At 38.5% G+C, this 21,944-nt stretch overlaps 1 protein-coding gene across 5 annotated transcripts in view; it reads left to right on the forward strand.

Moving 5' to 3' along the window:
- Positions 1-4,018, forward strand: part of ZEB1 (zinc finger E-box binding homeobox 1) — a 190,594-nt gene extending 186,576 nt beyond the window's left edge. For all 5 annotated transcript variants that reach the window (XM_032624697.1, XM_032624698.1, XM_032624699.1 and 2 more), the window contains 2 exons: positions 1,227-1,407; positions 1,531-4,018. In XM_032624697.1, the coding sequence (XP_032480588.1) occupies positions 1,227-1,407; positions 1,531-2,087 (738 nt within the window). In that variant the 3' untranslated portion in view covers positions 2,088-4,018. The remainder of the gene's footprint in view (positions 1-1,226; positions 1,408-1,530) is intronic.
- The last annotated feature ends 17,926 nt before the right edge of the window (positions 4,019-21,944 follow it).

The raw sequence follows: 21,944 nt of genomic DNA on the forward strand, positions 1-21,944 counted from the left end.
ACCAATGTGTGTGATTGCTGTGTGTCTCACTGTCCGGGCTTTTTCTGTGTCACTGACCTTGATGTCTCTCCATTTCTTTCCATCAATTTCTGATTAAATTTATCTCTAGTATTCATTTGATTCAATCTTTTTTCCAAATATTTGCTCTAAGTAGGTGCAGCTAAAATAATTACGGTATCCTGTTCAAGTGTGTTTTGCTGCTTTTTGCTCTCTGTTGCTACCAGTGGGCTTCCCGTAATTGTGGTAACTCTTGAAAAAGTTTTCACACGGCTGAATTTCTCACCAAGTCTAAATTTTGGGTATATAAAACACTCTTCATGCCTTTGAATAATAAACAGGGAACCACAGACATTTCCGTGAATCATCAACTAGATCACATGACGTTGAAAATCGAGTCCCCTTAGCACCATCAGCAGCTCGCAAATGCCAGAAAAATGTCGGCACTTCTCCCGCCTCACAAAGCCGTGAGAAACGTGGAAAACCTTTGAACTTGTAGAAAATTTGTGAGTTTAGAATGGAAGACTTCAGAAAAGACACAGGATCTTAGGGGCCCAATCCCACTACAGGCTCCCTGAAGAATTATTCTACTGGCAGGAGGCCCAAGTTTCCTCCCCAACCCTATCCCTAACCCGAAACTCTGAAGATTCATTGTTTAGCAAGTGTTCTTGTTTAGAAATGTAGACCCTCCTACATTGTTTCCACCTTGCTCCTTAGAAAAGTGACAGGGAGACAGTGGAGTTTAGTTCACAAAACTCTAAGGTTCTGGAAGATGCAGTCTGAAGACCACTTTTTTAAAAAACAGAATCTTAATTTTTGCTTAGTGAAACCCAGAATGAAAAAGTGAAGGTAAGTGATGCAGTCACAAATCTGTGATTGTTTAGCAAACTGGTAAGTTAAAACTTTCTGCCAATTTCTCATAAATTAACGATTCATATGGAACTAGGTGGACTGTGTTAGTACTGCGTTTTGTATTACTTATTTTTGGTGTCCTTTCTTCTCGGCGCCAGCCGGCCCCGGGTTTGCTGCGGTTGTGGCTGTATGTAGCGCCCCTCCCTTTTGTCTGCTGTGTCAGCCCCACCTGTCACCTGGCCCTCCCCTTGGAGCCTGCTTTGGTCAAGTTGTGGAAAGTGTAAATCACAGTAGTTCTTTAATCTGTGCTTTTATTCATGTCTCTTGTTTATCTTGTAATTTTAAAGGAAATTGTCCTACTTCTTTGTCTCCTCTAGGATGAAAGGCAAGACACTAGCTCAGAAGGAGTATCAAATGTAGAGGATCAGAATGACTCTGATTCCACGCCACCCAAAAAGAAAATGCGAAAGACAGAAAATGGGATGTATGCTTGTGATTTGTGTGATAAGATATTCCAGAAGAGTAGCTCGTTGTTGAGACATAAATACGAACACACAGGTATGTATGCTCGTGAACCTGGCAGTTTTGGAAAAACAAATTTATAACCATCTCCAACCTGAAGTGCCCCGAAGCCTGTCGGCTTCATGCCGTCTTATTTCATAGCTGTGCCCTTATTTTCAGGTAAAAGACCTCACGAGTGCGGCATCTGCAAAAAGGCGTTTAAACACAAGCATCACCTGATCGAGCACACGCGCTTGCATTCCGGGGAGAAGCCCTACCAGTGCGACAAGTGCGGGAAGCGCTTCTCCCACTCGGGCTCCTATTCCCAGCACATGAACCACCGCTACTCCTACTGCAAGAGGGAGGCCGAGGGGCCCGAGCCGGGGGCCGCGGGCCCAGGGGGCCCGCCCGCGCACCACGCGGGGGCCCGCGCCTCCCCCTCGCAGGGCGACTCTGACGAGAGGGAGAGCTCCACGCGGGAGGAGGACGAGGACAGTGACAAGGAGGAGGAGGAGGAGGAGGAGGAGAGGGAGATGGAAGACCTGCAGGAGGAAAAGGAAAGTGGAGGACCGCAGGGGGGGGAGGGGCGCGAGGGGGAGGGGCGCGAGGGGGAGGGGCGAGCCAACTCCGAAGGTGCGAGGGAGGGCGCAGGAGCTGGAAGCCCAGCCCACAGTTTAGAACACAAAGTCAGCCAGGGCGCTGAGCAGGTGTCTGAAGAGAAAACAAATGAAGCCTGATGGTTTTTCTAGAAAGAAAGAAAATTCTAATTGGTAATGAAGTTTGTTCTATGTTATACATGCTTTTCACGGAAACACAGTAACCTGTATACTGTGATTTCTGTTCACTACTGTGTAAAGTAAAAATTTAAAAAAATACAAAATACCAAAAAAAAAAAAAAAAAACCACACACAAAAAAAAATCCGGGTGTGCCTGAACCTCAGACCTAGTAATTTTTCATGCATTTTTCAAAGTTAGGAACAAGTTTGTAACATGAAGCAGATTAGAAAACTTAATGACTCAGAAAGCAAAGATGCAACAGGTTAAAGGAAACTGATTACTTAGACAAGCATCTGGCATTGTTTCATTTTATCAGTATTAATTATCACTCTTACGTTGGTTTATTCTTAAGCTGTACAATTGGGAGAAATTTTATAATTTTTTATTGGTAAACATATGCTAAATCCGCTTCAGTATTTTATTATGTTTTTTAAAATGTGAGAACTTCTGCACTACAAAATTCCCTTCACGGAGAAGTATAATGCAGTTCCAAACCGTGCTAACTACCATTTCTAAATTCAGTCTAGAAGGTAGTAACTTCTAATATTTAGCTGTCATAGTAGAGCGTCTTCTCATTTAAAGTGTATCGTTAGCCTTAAGAAAGCAGCCGATAGAAGAGCTGAAGTTTCTTACTCATGTGGTTTAAATGGAGTTGAAAAGATTGCCGTTGAGCTCTGATTGCAGGGACTAACAGTGTTGATACTGGTGAGGACAGCAGAGTCGTCAGATGGGTGTTCGTAATTGTGTTTGAGTACGTGGTGAACAAATATGAAGGATGTGATGTGAAGCTTTGTATCTCCTTTGGCCTTAAGCAAGACCTGTGTGCTCTAAGTGCCATTTATCAGTATTTTCAAGGCTCTGACCAGCCTCCGTTCATGCGTGGCCTACAATAACTAGCATTTGTTGATCTGTTTCTTGTATCGAAATTCTAAAATAAAACTCAGAACCACTGACTCTGTCAGAGAAGCCAAACACTGGGACATTTCACCCTTTAATAATTCCTCCGTATCATTTTGCGTTAATTGACTTCCAGAATTTCTCTACAGAAATGAAAGGGAAATTTTCTAATCTGCTTTATCCATGTACTTGCATTTCAGACACGGACCTGCCATTGTTCTTTGGCTCATAATTGTTTCCAAATGTTAGTTATTATGGACCCAGTTTATTAACAACATTAGCTGATTCTTACCTATCAGTATTATTTTATTTCTCTTAGTTTATAGATCTGTGCAACGTTTTTGTACTGTATGTCTTCAAACCTGGCAGTATTAATACCCTTCTTAACTGACATATGTACTTTTAGTTTTAGAAAACTTTTATATTTATGTGTCTTATTTTTATATTTCTTTATTTATTACACAGTGTAGTGTATAATACTGTAGTTTGTATTAATACAATAATATATTTTAGTATGAAAATTTGGAAAGTTGATAAGATTTAAAGTAGAGATGCAATTGGTTCTCTTGCATTGAGATTTGATTTCACAGTGTTATGTTAACATTTATACTTGCCTCGGACTGTAGAACAGAATTTAAATGGGAATGTATTAGTTTTACAACTACAATCAAGTCATTTTACCTTTACCCAGTTTTTAATATGAAGCTATTGAATTCTGAAATTCACTGTGTGACTAACAGCACGATGTTCTGCGGTTTTATTAAGAGATTAGTCTAACCATGAGGTCTCGCTTCCTTACAAGCCAAGCTAGGGCAACCTTATATAAACAGTGTTGGGAACAACGTTTAACATTTTGTGCCAATTTGTTCCTGTATTCATGTATGTAAGTTACAAACCTGACTCTTCATTTTTAAGTTCCTTGTTACACCATGGTCATTTTCTAGTTTTTTACCAGACTCCCCCATCTCACAATAAAATGCATCAACAAGCCTGACTTACTTGCTGTCATTCTTTTAATCATTATCAAGATTTTCTTTGGAAAACACTGTAACACACATGGGGGTATTATACCGTCATCCTGCGCTTGGTTTATCTTGGGCTGGGTCTGGGGAGACTGAATGGTGTAGACGTTCCCCCCTAAATCGTGGATTTTCCTGCGGCTGGGTGTTTCTGGGAAGGTCAGAGGGGACACTAACGCACGGCCTCCCCGGAGCTTGCTTCCTCTTCCCGAACCCCTTCGCCCCTCACTCCTGACCCCGTGGCCTCTCACCCTTCGGGAAGCCTGCGTTAGGTGCCTTTCCTCTGGGCTCCCACAGCCCCTGTACCTGCCTCGTCCTCTCAGCCCTTATGCTGTGGCTCGCACGCCGCCCACCAGGACGGGCCGTGTCGGCCGCTGGGTCACCCGCCCGGCAGAGTGCCCGGCCCAAGTGCATGCGGCCACGTTGGTCGAAGGAGAATATAATTTGCACGTTAACAGGGCTCAGCTGTGTCTTTCTTTCCTACTCTTTTGCTTCTATGCATGTTCAGTGATTTCAGCAATTTAATAACTTTTTACTCAGGCCCTACGGAACACCAGACATAGCCGACAAATTGTAAACTACACCTTTCCCATCGCCTTTCTCCTCTGATTTGCGAGCTTATTGCTAGGTGTCGTCTTTCTGGTGCTTAACCCAATGGTACACGACACAGGCGTCCAAGGCCTCTGGTAGGAACTGATGGGACAACCCTCCCCTTCTTACGGCCTCATGTTCCTAGGTGATCGCTATCAGCATGGTGCCTCATTTCTCCCGTCACTGAGAAGAGCTACCCAATAAACAAATGCATTGTATAGGGTTAGAAAATAAGAGTAAATAACCCTTCTTAGGAGACATTGGTGCTATAATCACTAAGGAGCAGCTCAAAGGCGGCAGAGTTCTCGATACATACGGGGAAACGGCTAAAAAAGGGATCCAGGTTCATCAGACAGGTTCCGAAAATGAAACTGCGCGAATGCTTCCCATTACTCCCCCAAGCCCCATAACAGCAAGAGTGTCATTTGTCCCTGACTTGTACCATGCACACAGGTGCTTCACTGCTGTTGTCAAAGCTGATTTCACAAAAGCCTTGCAAGATTGAAAGACCATGTGCCCATGAACACAGACATATTAAGTAGCAGAATAAAGACTGGAACATGGGTCCACCCAACTCTAAGAGCCATGCCCTCAACTAGCCTGCCTCACATCTCACTTAAGAGTAGCTTACACCATCTACATTTAAACTCAATCCTGGCCTTAAGTAACATGAGTAGAAAATGTCAGCAAGGCCAATATACATTTTATAACATGATGAAAAAGAAAAGCAAGGGCAAGGGTTTTTCAAATCTGTGTGCAAACTTAAAATTAGCCTTGAAAACGTGTCAATGCAAACTCAGAACAGATGTCTTAAGATCAATTAGAACAACCACAATATGGTCTTTGTCTTCTGAACCTAAAAAAAAGCATAAATTCCTCTGTTCTAGTGAACAAATACATTCCACTCAATACACATTTTTTCCCAAAAACACATGGGACATTCATGAAGAGAAACCATCTTATGGGCCATAAAACAACCCTCAAATTCAAAAGAACTGCAAACAAAGTGGTTTTACTCTGACTACAAAATAATTAAACTAGAAATCAGTAACAGATACATCTGGAAAATCCACCCCCCTCCGCAAAACTACTGGAAATTAGACAACACATTTCTAGGTAAAATATGACCATTATAAATTATGAAGAACTAAGTAAAAATGAAAATGCAACATCAGAAGTTGCCGTGTGCAGTAAAGCAGTGCATGTAAGAAAATTTATAACATTAAACTTTTATTAGAAAATAGAAGGTGCAGTCATCTAAGCTTCCACCTTAAGAAATTAGGAAAAGAATAAAATCAAACCCAAACCAAGCAGAAAGGAGGCAATAATAAAAGAAGACAATGGCATAGAAAACAAAAACAATTGAGTAAATCAATGAAATCAGAATCTGATTCTTTGAAAAAATTAATACAATTGATAAACCTCTAGCCAGACAGATCAAAGAATAAAAGAAAGGAGACAAATCACCAAGAACGAGAGAGAAGATCTTCTTGCAGATTCTACAGGGTAAAAGGATGAAAAGGAAGTATTATGAACTTTATGCCAATGAATTTGACAACTTTGATGAAAATGTCACGTCCAAAATACCAAAACTCACTAAAGGAGAAATAGATGACCTGATTAGTCCAATCACAAAGAAATTTCTAGTTAAAAATCTTCCCACAAAGAAGACTCCAAGCCCAGATGGCTTCACTGGTGAATTCTACCAAAAATTTACAGAAGTTATTGTACCAATTCTACACAAACTCATCCAGAAAATAAAAGAGGAAAACACTTCCCGCCTTAGTCTGTGAAGCAGCAGCATTAACCTGATAGGAAAACCAGACAATGATATTACAAGAAACAAAAACTACGCACTAATAGCTCCCTGGATGTAGATGCAAAAATCCTTGACAATGGGGCTTCCCTGGTGGCGCAGTGGTTGAGAGTCTGCCTGCCGATGCAGGGGACACAGGTTCGTGCCCCGGTCCGGGAGGATCCCACATGCCGCGGAGCGGCTGGGCCCGTGAGCCATGGCCGCTGAGCCTGCGCGTCCGGAGCCTGTGCTCCGCAACGGGAGGGGCCGCAACAGTGAGAGGCCCACGTACCGCAAAAAAAAAAAAAAAAAAAAAAAATCCTTGACAAGATATTAGGAAATCATTTTGAATAGTTTATCAAAAGGAAAGTACATTACAACCAAGTGGAATTTATCCCAGGACTGCAAGGTTGTTTTTGCATTCAGAAACCACCTTGTAAACCAAAAATTTACACAGTTTTTACATATTTACATCATATTTACAGAGCAAAAAGAAAAACGATATCTTAATAGGTGTACAAGAAGCATCTGACTAAATTCTACACCAAGTCACACAAGTTCTTGGCAATCTAGGAATAGGAGGGGGTTTCCTCAGCCTGACAGAGGGCACCAGCAAAAAAGCCCCATAGTTAACAATTTTGAAAAATTAAATGCTTTCCTCCTAAAATTATGAACAAGGCAATAATATCTGCTCTCACCCTTTTATTAAGCATTGGACTGGAGGTCCCACGAGGTGCCACATGACAAGAAAAATGACAGGCATACAGATCGGGGAAAAAAAAGTAAAACTTTTTATTTGCAGACAGGTTGGTTGTCTATGTCGAAAAAAAGGAATTTACAAAAAAGCAACTAGAAAAGGTGAGAGCAAGGTTACAGGATATAAGGTCATTATGCAAAAATCTATCATATTCTTATAGTAAGGGTAAAATGGAAATTTAATTTTTTAATGTATGAAATATTTAGGGATAATTTAGCAAACTACGGGCAAAACCCAGGCACTGAAAAATACAAAACACAGCTGAAAGAAATTAAAGGTGCAATGAAAATGAAAAGATATTCCATGTTTATTGATCAGAAGATTCAATGTCATTGCTGTGTCAGTCCTCCCCAAATTTATCTATTTTTTTTACTTTTTAAAAAATTTACTTATTTTATTTATTTTTGCCTGTTGGGTCTTTGTTGCTGTGTGTGGGCTTTCTCTAGTTGCGACGAGCGGGGGCTACTCTTCGTTGCAGTGCATGGGCTTCTCATTGTTGTGGCTTCTCTTGTTGTGGAGCAAGGGCTCTAGGCATGTGGGTTTCAGTAGTTGTGGCACACGGGCTCAGTAGTTGTGGCTCACGGGCTTAGCTGCTCCGCGGCATGTGGGATCTTCCCGGACCAGGGATCAAACCTGTGTCCCCTGCATTGGCAGGTGGATTCTTAACCACTGTGCCACCAGGGAAGTCCCTATCCTCCCCAAATTTATCTATTAATTCAACACAATTCCAGTGAAAACTGCAGCCACATACTTGTAGAAACTGACAGTCTTATTCAACATTTATATGGAAATGCAAAAGACTTCAAGTAAGCAAAAGAATTTTGGAAAAGAAGAATAAAGTTGGAGGACTTAGACTACCTGATTTCTAGTGATACTATAAAGCTACAGTAGTCAATACAGGGTTGTATTGAATGGACAATACAGGGTTGTATAAGAATGGACATATAGATCAAGAATACAGAATTAAGAGTTAGGAGGAGATCCACATATTCATAGTCAATTGATTTTTGCCAAAGGTGCCAAGATAATCCAATGGTTAATTGATCATCTTTTAAAATGTACTGCTGATAGATATCCATATGCAGGAAAATGAACTCGATCCTTATGTCACACCAGACATAGAAATTGTTTCAAAATAGATTGCATACTTAAATATAAGAGCTAAAAGTATAAATCTTTTGGAAGAAAACATAAATTCTTTGTGACCTTCGATTAGGCAAAGATTTCCTAGGTAAGATACAAAAAGGATGAATGAGTCATAGAGGAAAAGAATTGATGAATTAAAATTTATGAAAACTTAAAAATTTTGCTCTCCAAAAGATACTGTCGAGAAAATCAAGAGGGAAGACACAGACTTCTTCAAGAGGGAGAAAATATTTGCACACGTGTATCTATATACCCGAGAAATGAAAACGTGTCTACACAAAAACCTGTACACAATGTTCACAGCAGCATTACTTACAATAGCTAGAAAGTGGAAACAGTCCTAATGTCAATCAACTAATGAATAGATAACTGTGGTATATCCATACAACGGAATATTATTCCATAGAAAAAAGGAATGAAGTACTGATGCATGCTACAACATGGATGGACCTTGAGGACCTTACACTAAGTGAAAGAAGCTAGTCACAAAAGATAAAATATTCTGTTATTCCATCATATGAAATATCCAAAATAGGCAAATCTAAAGAGACAGGAAGTAGATTAGGGCTGGGGATGGGGAGAGAATGGATACTGACTGCTAAGAGGTATGGGTTTCTTTTGGGGACAGTCGAAAGTTCCAAATTAGATTGTGGTGATATTTGCATAACTCTGTGAATATACAAAAACCATAAAATTATACATTTTAAATGGGTTGCTTTATGGTATGTAAATTATATCTCAACAAAACTGTCAAAATATATGCGTATATATTAATAAGACAGCCCAATTTTTTTTTATGGGACAAAAGATTTGAACAGATACTTTACCAAAGAAGACATATGAATGGGAAGCAAGCACATGGAAAGATGATCCACATCATCAGGCATTAGGGGAGGCAAAGTAAAGCCACAACGTGCTACCACTACACACCCAAGAGAGTGGCCAAAATTTAAGACTATCAGTAATACCAAATACTGCACAGGCTATAGAGCAACTGGAGCTCTCCTACATTGCTGGTGGGAATTTAAAACAGTACAACCACTTTAGAAAATAGTTTGTCGGTGCCTTATAAAGTTAAACACATACTTAATATACAACCTTGAAAGCCCCACTCCTTGGTATTTACCCAAGATAAATGAAAATATATGTCCACTCAAAAACTGTATTAAAATGTTCATAGCAGTTTTAGTCATAATAGCCAAACTGGAGATAACCCAAATATCTTATCAACCGGGGAACAAATAAACAAACTGCAGAATTTCCATACACGGGAATAAGTAACACATAAGCAATAAGTAACATATAACAACGTGGATGAATCTGAAAAGCAGATATGCAAAGTATAACATGAAGTGTGGTGGCCACACAGGTATACACCTTTGTAAAAACTGTAAAAATTACCCTTTTTGATGCCAATCCTCCGTTTCCTTTATTAATTAAAAGATCAAAACAACAGGTAGTCAGCGCTGTCCTTGTGTTCTAAGTATATATTCGAGTTGTGTTGCAGTAACTCAGTATTTCTATTATTGGAGTAGGTTTCTTCTTTCAATCTTAGAGTACTAGAAGGTGGGAAGGGGACTGTCTCTTAAATGCAGACATATTCAAGGCAAAGTGCAAGTTAGAATTTTTTAAAATCATCTGGAGCTTCAGAAAAAGCTATATTCTATCATTATTACGTTGGGGCTTGTACATTCTTTTTTATTGCGGTAAAATATATACAGTATAACGTTTACCATTTTAACCGTATTTAAGCGTACGATTCACTGGCATTAAGTACATTCACAATGTTGTACAACCATCACCACCACCCATTTTTCATCATCGCAAACAGAAACTCTGTACCCAAAAGTCCTCCTCCCTCCCCGTCCCCAGCCTCTTTAACCTCTATTATACTTTGTTATATTTTCCATCTCTATGAATTGCTCTACATACTTCATATGAGTGGAATCACACAGTGTTTGTCCTTTTGTGTCTGGCTTGTTTCACTTAGCGTAAAGCCCTCAAGGTTCATCTATGCTGTAGTATGTATCAGAACTGCATTCCTTTTCAAGGCTAAATAATAGTCCATTGTATGTATATGTTACATCTTGTTTATCCACTCATGTATTGATAGACATCTAGTTGTTTCCACCTTCTGGCTATTGTGAATAACGCAGTTTTAGTCATAATAGCCAAACTGGAGATAACCCAAATATCTTATCAACCGGGGAACAAATAAACAAACTGCAGAATTTCCATACACGGGAATAAGTAAGACATAAGCAATAAGTAACATATAACAACGTGGATGAATCTGAAAAGCAGATATGCAAAGTATAACATGAAGTGTGGTGGCCACTGACTTGCAAGTATCTCTTTGAGCTCCTGCTTTCAATTCTTTTGGGTGTATACCTAGAAGTGGAATTGCTGGATCAAATGGCAATTCTAAGCTAAACTTTTTGAGTAGCTACCAAACTGTCTTCCACAGTGGTACAGCATTTTATATTCCACCAGCAAAGCACAAGCATTTCAATTTCTCCATGTCCTTGCCAACACCTGTTATTTTGTTTTGATAATACTTATTCCGATACATCATACTTATTTCTTCCAGTCAGACAGACCTAGGTTTAAATCTCAGAATGTTAGGAATCACTTCTCAGATTCTTCGTTTATAAAATGTATTTAATATGCTCCCTCGTGAGGATTAAATGAGAAAATGTGTACAAATGTTTCAAGCATAGGCACACATAAGTAGGTGCTTAATAGAAGAGTTTCTCTCCTAACTATTCATCTTCACGTACTGCCCATTAATCTCCCTTAAGTACAGCTCTGATTATAGCTCCCTGTTCATGTGTGACCACTGCCTATGGAGTAAAAGCCAAATTCCTTAGCAGTTACACCTTAATTTCCCCTAATATAATTAGTAGCTCATACTTGCTGAGCCCTTACTTTATGTCAGACACTGGGATACTTGTATTATACTTACAACCTGTTTAATCCTCATAATGACACTATGAGATAGGCCCTGTGGTATAATAAAAAATGTACATATTGGGGAAGGATTGTGGGAAGATGGTCGAGTAGGCAGCACCAGGCTCTGTCTCCCCACCTAGACAACAATTACCTAGGCAGAGTATGTCTGATGTAACTAGTTTGGTGCCCTGGGCACTAGTGTCCACAGGAAAACTTGGAGAGTAAATCGAAGCTAATTTTGGTCAATTTCCAAAGTTAATTTTTGGTCAACAGGAGCAGCTACCTATCCCCCAACCCCAGCCTGTGAAAGGCACCTGCACGCATGTCGCTGGAGTATCTTGCACACAGTGTGCTGGATCCAGGGTGGACAAAAAGAACCCTGTGCTCCGAATAGCAGACACCTGTGCTCTGTTCGCCGATTCCTGCTTCTGATCACAGAGGCGGCAGCCACTGTTGCTACTCCTCCCCCAATTGTCACAAGCCCCTCTCCTTCTGGATGAAGTGACTTCCATCCCCCATTCATTTTTCACTTTAGGAGCCAGACATGAGGACATTCAAAAACAACTAATATATGGGGAAAATTAGAAAGTGACTGCACATGCCCAGGACAAGGCTCAGGAAAGACTTGAGAAAAAGCTTAAGTTTACACCTCAGACCAATCCCTGTCTCAGAGGCAGATTATAAAAATAAAACAATAACAAAGAGCAGACCCTGGGGAAAGGGGAGAATCTGATTTCCACAGTTACTACATCATTAGATTCAAATGTCTAGTATTCGACAACAATGACAACAGCAAAAATCACAAAGCATAGAAACAGGAAAGTGTGGCTCATTCAAAAGAAAAAATAAATCAACATAATCGTCCCTGAAAAAGACCTGATGGCAAATCTACTAGACAGAGATGTTAAAACAACTGTCTTAAAGATACTCAAAGAATTAAAGGATGATGTGGAGAAAGCCAAGAAAATAAACAGTGAACAAAATGGAAATATTAATAAAAATATAGAAAACCTAAAAAGAAACCAAAAAGAAATTCTGGAGCTGAAAAGAACAATAACAAGTTTAAAAATTCACTAGCAGCACTCAAAAACAGATTTGAGCAGGCAGAAGAAAGAATTAGCAAACTTGAAGATAGGGCAACAGAAATTTTCAAGTCGGTAGAACAGAAAGAAACAAGATTGAAGAAAGGTGCACAGAGCCTAAGGGACCTGTGGGACACCACCAAGTGGACCAACATAATATGCATCATGAGATTCCCAGAAGGAGAAGAGAGGGAAGGGGCAGAGAGAATAGTTGAAGAAATAATGGCTGAAAACTTCCCAAACTTGATGAAATACATGAGTATAAACATCCAAGATGGCCAGTAATCTCCAAGTAAGATGACCTCAAAGAGACCTACACCAAGACACATTATAATCAATCTATCAAAAAACAAAGACAAAGAATCTTGAAAGCATGTAGAAAGAAGCAAATCATCACATACAAGGGACCCTCAATAAGATGATCAGATTTCTCATCAGAAGCTTTACAGGACAGAAGACAGTGGGCTGATATATTCAAAGCGCTAAAAGAAAAAACTGTCAACCAAGAATCCTATACCCTGAAAAACTGTCTTTAAAAATGAAGAAGACATTAAGACATTCCCAGATAAACAAAAGCTGAGGGAGTTCTTCACCATTAGACCCGCCCTGCAATAAATGCTCAAGGGAGTCCTGCAAGGTGAAATGAAAGGACACTATGTGGTAATGTGAAGCTGCATGGAGAAATGAATATCTCAATAAAAGTAACAGATGGGAAATTATAAAAGCTAGTATTAATGTAACAATGATTTGTTACTGCACTTTTCATTTTCTGCACGGTTTAAGAAATTAACACATTTAAAGAAAAAATTATTAGTGTAAAAGCTAATATTACTGTAACTTTGGTTTGTAACTCCAAATCTTGTTTTCTACATAATATAAAGGACTAAGGCATTTAAAATAATTATCGGTTTATGTTTGGGGGCATACAATGTATAAAGATGTAATTCTGTAACATCAACAACCAAAAACGGTGGGGACAGAGCTGTAAAGGAGCAGTGTTTGTATGTTAATAAAGTTAAGTTGGTATAACTTTAGAATGTTAAATGTAATCCCCATGGTAACCACAAAGAAAATAGCTATAGAATATACATAAAAGGAAATGAGAAAGGAATTTAAACATCTCACTACAAAAACTCAACTAAACACGAAGATGACAAGAATGTAGCAAATTGCGGGGGGAAGCTATAAAGCATATAGAAAACAATGACAGAAGTAAGCCCCTCCTCATAATTGTTTTAAATATAAATGGATTAAATTCACAAATCAAGAAACAGATATTGGCATGTGTATAAAAACACATGTTCCAACTATATGCTGTCTACAGGATAATCATTTGAGATCCAAAGACACAAACAGGTTGAAAGTGAAAAGATGGAAAAGGATATTATGTGCAAACAGTAACCCAAAGGGAACAGGGGATAGGGCTGTAGTAATATCAGACAAAACAGACTTTAAATCATAAAAGCTTAGAAGAGACAAAGAATGATATTACAAAACGTTTAATACAGCAAGAAGGTATAGCAATTATCAACATTTATATACCAAATGATAGCCCATCAAAATAAATGAAGCAAAAACTGACAGAACTGAAGGAAGAAATAGAGAGCTCCATAATACTAGCTGGAGACTTCAATACTCTACTCTCAATAGTGGATAAAATAACCAGACAGAAGATAAGTAAGGAAATAGAAGACAACACAATAAACCAACTAGTCTAACAGACATATACAGAACACTCTACCCAACAACCACAGAATACATATTTTTCTCAGGTGCACATAGGACATTCTCCAGGATACACCATATGTTAGGCCACAGGTTAAGTCTCAATACATTTTAAAATATAGATATTATACAAAGGATCTTCTCTAACCACAACAGGATGAAAATTAGAAATCAGTAACAAAAAAATTGGAAAACTCACAAAATTTTAGAAATTAAGCAATATGCTCTTAAACAATTAATGGATCAAAAAACAGGAAATCACAAAGGAAATTAGAAAATACTCAGAGATGAGTAAAAATGAGAACACGATGGAGGTGGGGTCAAGATGGTGGAGTAGGAAGACCCTGAGCTCACCCCCTCCCACGAGCATGCGAAAACTACAACTAGGTACAGAGCAACTATCTATGAGAACAACCTGAAGACCAGCAGAAAAGGTTTTCCACAACTAAAGACACAAAGAAGGAACCACGATGAGATCATTAGGGATGGTAGAGATACACGATGATCTGACCCACACCCGCCAGGTAGGCAACCCACAAATGGGAGGATAATCACAACTGCAGAGGTTCTTCCCAAAGAGTGAGGGGTCTGAGCCCCACATCAGGCTTCCCAGCCTGGAGGTCCTGCACCAGGAAAACAAGATTGCAGAATGTGTGGCTTTGAAAGGCAACAGGGCTTGTGCATGGGACAGCCAGAGAGATCTAGGAAACAGAGACTCATAAGGGGCACACAGTAAATCTCACACAGTGCAAGTCCCAGCGCAGAGGCAGTAATCTGAAGGGCATCTGGGTCAGACCCACTTGTTGGTCATGGAGAGGCAGGAGGCAACTGATGGCCCCTGGGGACACAGACACTGGCAGCAGCCATCTTGGGGGGCTCATTCTGCCACCAGGACACTGGGGCTAACAAGCACCATTTTGGAATCCTCCCTCTAGCCTATTAGCAGCAGGGGCTTATCCACCCACCAGCAGACTGACATCAGCCCCAGGACACCCACCCGTGGTCTGGCATCAGTCCCAGGACCCCTCAGGACTGGCAGCCAGTCACCCAGGGATTAGGCTCCACCAACCAGCAGGCCAGCACCAGCTCTGCCCCTGCCATGCCATGCAACCAGCTGTGCCAGGACCCCACGCCACCTAACAGCAGGCCAAGAGCCCCCACGTGAGCTAGGGCCATGCAGCCAACTGGGCCAGGGACCAGGCCCACCGACCAGTGTGCCCACAGTAGTCACACCAACCACAACATAACAGTCTACACAGCCTACGTGAGGTGACCAGAGGGGAGTGGGCTGCTGGGCCCCACAGAATGTCTTCTACCTAAGGCAATTTCTTCCAGATTAGGAAACGTAACTAGATTATAAATACACAGAAATAAACAGAGAATTAGACAAAATGAGGAGGCAGAGGAGTATGTTCCAAATGAAGGAACAAGACAAAAATGAGAAAAAGCACGAAGTGAAGTGGAGATAAGCAGTCTACCTGACAACGAGTTCAAGGTAACGATCATAAAGATGCTCAATGAACTCAGGAGAAGAATGAACACTGTGAGAAGTTTAAAAAAGTTAGAAAGTATAAAGAAGAACCAAACAGAGCTAAAGAACACAATAATTGAAATTAAAAAGTACAGTAGAAGGAATCAACAGTAGATTAGATGACACAGGGGAACAGACCAGTGAACTGGAGACAGTAGTGGAAATCACCCAAGCTGAACAGAAAAAAGAAAAAAAGAATTTTAAAAAATGAGGATAGTTTCTATGACAAACTAGGATACAACGGAGAAAAGACAGCCTCTTCAGTAAGTGGTGCTGGGAAAACTGGACAGCTACATGTAAGAGAATGAAATTAGAACACTCCCTAACACCAGACACAAAAATAAACTCAAAACGGATTAAAGACCTAAATGTAAGGCCAGACATTATAAAACTCTTAGAAGAAAACATAGGAAAAACACTGTTTGACATAAACCACAGCAAGATCTTTTTTGACCCACCTCCTAGAGTAACAGAAATAAAAATATGAACAAACAAATGGAACTTACTTAAACTTACTTTTGCACAGCAAAGGAAACCATAAGCAAAACAAAAAGACAACCCTCAGAATGGGAGAAAATATTTGCAAATGAAGCAACTGACAAAGGATTAATCTCCAAAATTTACAAGCAGGTCATGCAGATGAATATCAAAAAAACAAACAACCCAATCCAAAAATGGGCAGAAGACCTAAATAGACATTTCTCCAAAGAAGATATACAGACTGCCAACAAACACATGAAAGAATGCTCAACATCACTAATCATTAGAGAAATGCAAATCAAAACTACAGCGAGGTATCACCTCACACCTGTCAGAATGACCATCATCAAAAAATCTACAGGGCTTCTCTGGTGGCGCCGTGGTTGAGAGTCCGCCTGCCGATGCAGGGGACACGGGTTCATGCCCTGGTTCAGGAAGATCCCACAGGCCGCGGAGCGGCTGGGCCTGTGAGCCATGGCCACTGAGCCTGTGCGTCCAGAGCCTGTGCTCCTCAACGGGAGAGGCCGCAACAGTGAGAGGCCCACGTACCACAAAAAAAAAAAAACTCTACAAAATATAAATGCTGGAGAGGGTGTGGAGAAAGGAACCCTCCTACACTGTTGGTGGTAATGTAAACTGATACAACCACTATGGAGAACAGTATGGTGGTTCCTTAATAAACTAAAAATAGAACTACCACATGATCCAGCAATCCCACTCCTGGGCATATATCTGGAGAAAACCATACTTCAAAAAGATACACACACCCCAATGTTCATTGCAGCACCATTTACAACAGCCAAGACATGGAAGCAACCTAAATATCTAACAACAGATGAATGGATAATGAAGATGTGGTACATATATACAATGGAATGTTACTCAGCCATTAAAATGAATGAAATAATGCCATTTGCAGCAACATGGATGGACCTAGAGATTATCATACTAAGTGAAGTCAGACAAAAACAAGTATCATATGATATCACTCATATATGGAATCTAATTTTTAAAAATTATACAAATGAACTTATTTACAAAACAGACTCACAGATTCCAAAAACAAACCAAACAAACCAAAGGGGAAACATAGTGGGGAGGGATAAATTAGGAGCTTGTGATTAACATACACACACTAATATATATAAAATAGATAACCAACAAGGACCCTACTGTATAGCACAGGGAACTCTACTCAATATTCTGTAATAACCTCTATGGGTAAAGAATATGAAAAAGAATGAATATATGTATATGTAACACTGAATCACTTTGCTGTACACCTGAAACTAACACAACATTGTAAATCAACTATACTCCAGTAAATTTTTTTTTAATGAGAATAATTTAAGAGCCCTCTGTGACAAAATCCAGCATACTAACATTGACATTATAGGGGTCTCAGAAGGAGAAGAGACAGAGAAAGAGGCAGAGAACATATTTAAAGAAACAATAGCTGAAAAATTCCCTAACCTGGGAAAGGAAACAAACAGGTTCAGGAAGCAAAGAGAATGCCCAACAAGATAAACCAAAGAAGTCCACACCAAGACATATTATAATTAAAATGGCAAAATTAAAGAAAAAGAGAAAATCTTAAAAGCAGCAAGAGAGAAGCAAATAGTTATGTACAAAGGAACTCCCATAGACTATAAGCTGACTTCTCAGGACAGAAAGGAGTGGCACAATAAGTTCAAGTGATGTAAGGAGAAAACCTACAACCAAGAATACATTACCTGGCAAGGCTATCATTCTGGTTTGAAGGAGAGATCAAGAGTTTTACAGACAAGCAAAAGCTAGAAGAGTTCAGCACCACTAAAACTGGCTTTACTAGAAACATTAAAAGGACTTCTCTAAGCAAAAAAGAAAGACCACAACTAGAATGTGAAAATTATAAAAACAAAAACCTCATTGGAAAAGGCAAACATAAAGTAAAGGTAGTAAATCAACCACTTATAAAGATAGCAGAAGGTTTAAAGACAAAACTACTAAAATCACCTATATTCACAATAAGTAGTTAAGGGGTCCACAAAACAAAAAGTTGTAAAATATGATGTTAAAAACATTAAACATGGGGAGAGGAGAGTAAAAAATGCAGACTTGTTGGAATGCATTCAAACTTAAGAGATCAGCAACTTATTATATATATATATATATATATATATATATAAGTAAGCAATATATATAATAATCATATATGCTATATATAATATATAGCATAACTATACTATATATGTAAATATGAACTTAATATGAACTTTAAACAAATGATCTATAATAAATACACAAAAATAAAACTGAGAAAGGAATCCAAACATAACACTGATGACAGTCATCAAATCACAAGGAAAGAGAACAAAATTAAAACACAGAAACGAAAAAGGACTACGAAAACAACCTGAAAACAGTTCACAAACTGGCAATAAGTACCTGCCCATCAATAACTACTTTAAATGTAAATGAGCTAAATGCTCCAATCAAAACACATGGAATGGCTGAATGGACAAAAACCAAAAACACAAGACCCAAATAATACGCTGCACTCAGGAAACTCACATTAAATCTAAAGAAACACACAGACTGAACATGAGAGGATGGAAATACATATTCCAAACATAAGGAAATGAAAAGAAAGCTGGGGTAGCAATACTTATATCAGACAAAATAGACTTTAAAACATAGGCTGTAACAAGAGACAAAGAAGGACATTACATAATGATCAGGGGATCAATCCAACAAGAAGATATAACAATTTTAAATATACATGCAGCCAACGTAGGAGCACCTAAATACATAAAGCAAATATTAACAAATATAAAGGGAGAAATTGACAGTAACACAATAATAATAACTTTAAAAATAATAATAATAACTTTAATAGCCCACTTAAATCAACAGACAGATTGCCCAGACAGAAAATCGATAAGGGAACACTGGCCTCAAATGACACATTAAATCAGACGAACCTAATAGGTATATAGATAACATTCCATCCAAAAGCAGCAGAGTACACTTTTCAAGTACATATGGAACATTCTCCAGGATAGATCTCATGCTAGGCCACAAAACAACTCTCAATCAATTTAAGAAGACTTAAATCATATCAAGCATCTTTTCAGATCAGAAAAGTATAAGACTAGAAATCAACTACAAACAACAACAACAATCAAAACACACACACACACACACACACACACACACACACACACTGAGGCTAAACAACATGCTACTAAACAACCAATGGGTCACTGAAGAAATCAAAAAGAATATCAAAAATACCTGGATACAAATGAGAATAGAAACAATTCAAAATCTATGTGATGCAGCAAAAGCAGTTCTGAGAGGGAATTTTTTAGCAATAAAAGCTTACCTCAGGGAACAAGAAAAATCTCAAATAAACAATCTAACCTTATATCTAAAAGGAACTAGAAAAACAAACAAAACCGAAAGTTAGTAAGAGGAAAGAAATCATAAAGATCAGAGCAGAAATAAATGAAATAGAGACTTAAAAAACAATAGAGAGGGCTTCCCTGGTGGCGCAGTGGTTGAGAATCTGCCTCCTAATGCAAGGGACACGGGTTCAAGCCCTGGTATGGGAGGATCCCACATGCCGCGGAGCAACTGGGCCTGTGGGCCACAGCTACTGAACCTGCCCGTCTGGAGCCTGTGCTCCGCAACAAGAGAGGCCGCAATAGTGAGAGGCCCACGCACTGTGATGAAGAGTGGCCCCCCGCTTGCCACAACTGGAGAAAGCCCTCGCACAGAAACAAAGACCCAACACAGCAGAAATAAATTAATTAATTTTAAAAACAAAACAATAGAAAAGATAAATGAGACTAAGAGCTGGTTCTTTGAAAAATAAAGAAAATTGATAAACCTTTAGCCAGACTCATCAAGAAAAAAAGAGAGGGCCCAAATCAATAAAATCAGAAATGAAAAAGAAGAAATTACAACTGAAATAATGTCATATGCTGACAGATGAAAACTAGGCTTATCACAGTGTTCATTTTGTAATGTACAAAAATATTGAATCACTACATTGTACACCTGAAACTAATATAATATTGTAAGTCAATTATACTTCAATAACACCCCCAAAAAGAAAAATGTGCCCAAATGCTAATAATTGGTGAAAATATGTTAAAAGAATATATGGAAGCACTGCAACTTTTCTGTAAGTTTTAATTTTGTTTAAATTATTTTTATAAACCCAAAATATACCAAAACTTACAGGATGCAGTGAAAAATGGTGCTAAGAGGGAAACTGATAGCTATAAACATATTAAAAACAAGAAAGATGTCAAATCAATAAACTAACTTTATAACTTAAGAAATTAGAAAAATAAGACCTAAACCCAAAGCTAAGAGTAACAAGGAAACAATGAAGATTAGCGAAGACATAAATGACATAAAGAATAGGAGAACAATAGTGAAAAATCAATGAAATTAAAAGTTAGTTCTTTGTAAAATAGAGTTACCATACAATCCAGCAATCCCACTCCTGGGCATATATCTGGAGAAAACTATAATATGAAAAGATACATGCATCACAATGTTCACAGCAGCACTATTTACAATCGCCAAGACATGGAAGCACCCTAAATGTCCATCGTCAGATGAATGGATAAAGATGACGTGGTACATATATACAATGGAATATTACTCAGCCATAAAAAAGAATGAAACAATGTCATTTGCAGCAAGAAATTATCATACTAAGTCATACAGAGAAAGACAAATATCACATGACATCACTTATATGTGGAATCTTAAAAAATAATACAAATGAACTTATTTACAAAACAGAAAAAGACTCAGAGACATAGAAAACAAACTTATGGCTACCAAAGAGAAAAGGTGGAGAGGGATAAGTTAGGAGTTTGGGATTTAAATATACACACTACTATATAGAAAATAGACAACCAACAAGGACCTATGGTATAGCACAGGGAACTACACTCAATATCTCATACTAACCTATAATGGAAATGAATACACACACACACACACACAATCACTTTGCTGTACACCTGACGCTAACACAACATTGGAAATCAGCTATATTTCAATAAAAAAATTTTTAAGTTGGTTCTTTGAAAAGATCAACAAAATTGATAAACCATTAGATGAACTAAGAAAAAAATTACTACAACCAGAATTGAAAGTGTGGACATTATTACCAATTCTACAGAAATAAAAATGATTATAAGAGTAGTATGAGCAACTGTACTTCCAACAAATTGGATAATTTAGATGAATTGGAAAATTTCCTAGAAACACAAATCCTACCAAGAGTAAATCATGAATAAAGAGAAAAACTGAACAGACCTGTAACTAGTAAGGAGACTGAGTCAGCAGTAAAAAAAATCTCCCAAAAAAGAAAAGCTCTCAACCTGATGGTTTCACGTAATGAATTCTATAATACCTTTTAAATAATAATTTCATACCAATTCTCCTCAAACTTTTCCAAAAAAATTGTAGAAGAGGGAACACTTTCTAACTCATTCTAAGAGGCCAGTTTAACCCTGATACCAAAGACAGACGAAGATACTATAAGAAAACTACAAACCAATATCCCTATGAACATTAATGCAAAAATCCTCAATAAAATACTAGCAAACAGAATTTAGTAGCATATTAAAAGGATTATACACCATGACCAAATAGGATGTATTGCATCTGGAATGCAAAGATGGTTCAACATATGAAAATTGATCAGTGTAATATGCCACATCGCCAACGTGAAGGAAGAAACCACATAATCATCTCAATTGATATAGAAAAGGCATGTGGCAAAATAAAACACCCTTTCATGATAAAAAAAAACCAGCTATGAATAGAAGGA

This window comes from Phocoena sinus, chromosome 2 (assembly GCF_008692025.1).
Source record: "Phocoena sinus isolate mPhoSin1 chromosome 2, mPhoSin1.pri, whole genome shotgun sequence".
Classification (NCBI taxonomy): Eukaryota; Metazoa; Chordata; class Mammalia; order Artiodactyla; family Phocoenidae; genus Phocoena; species Phocoena sinus.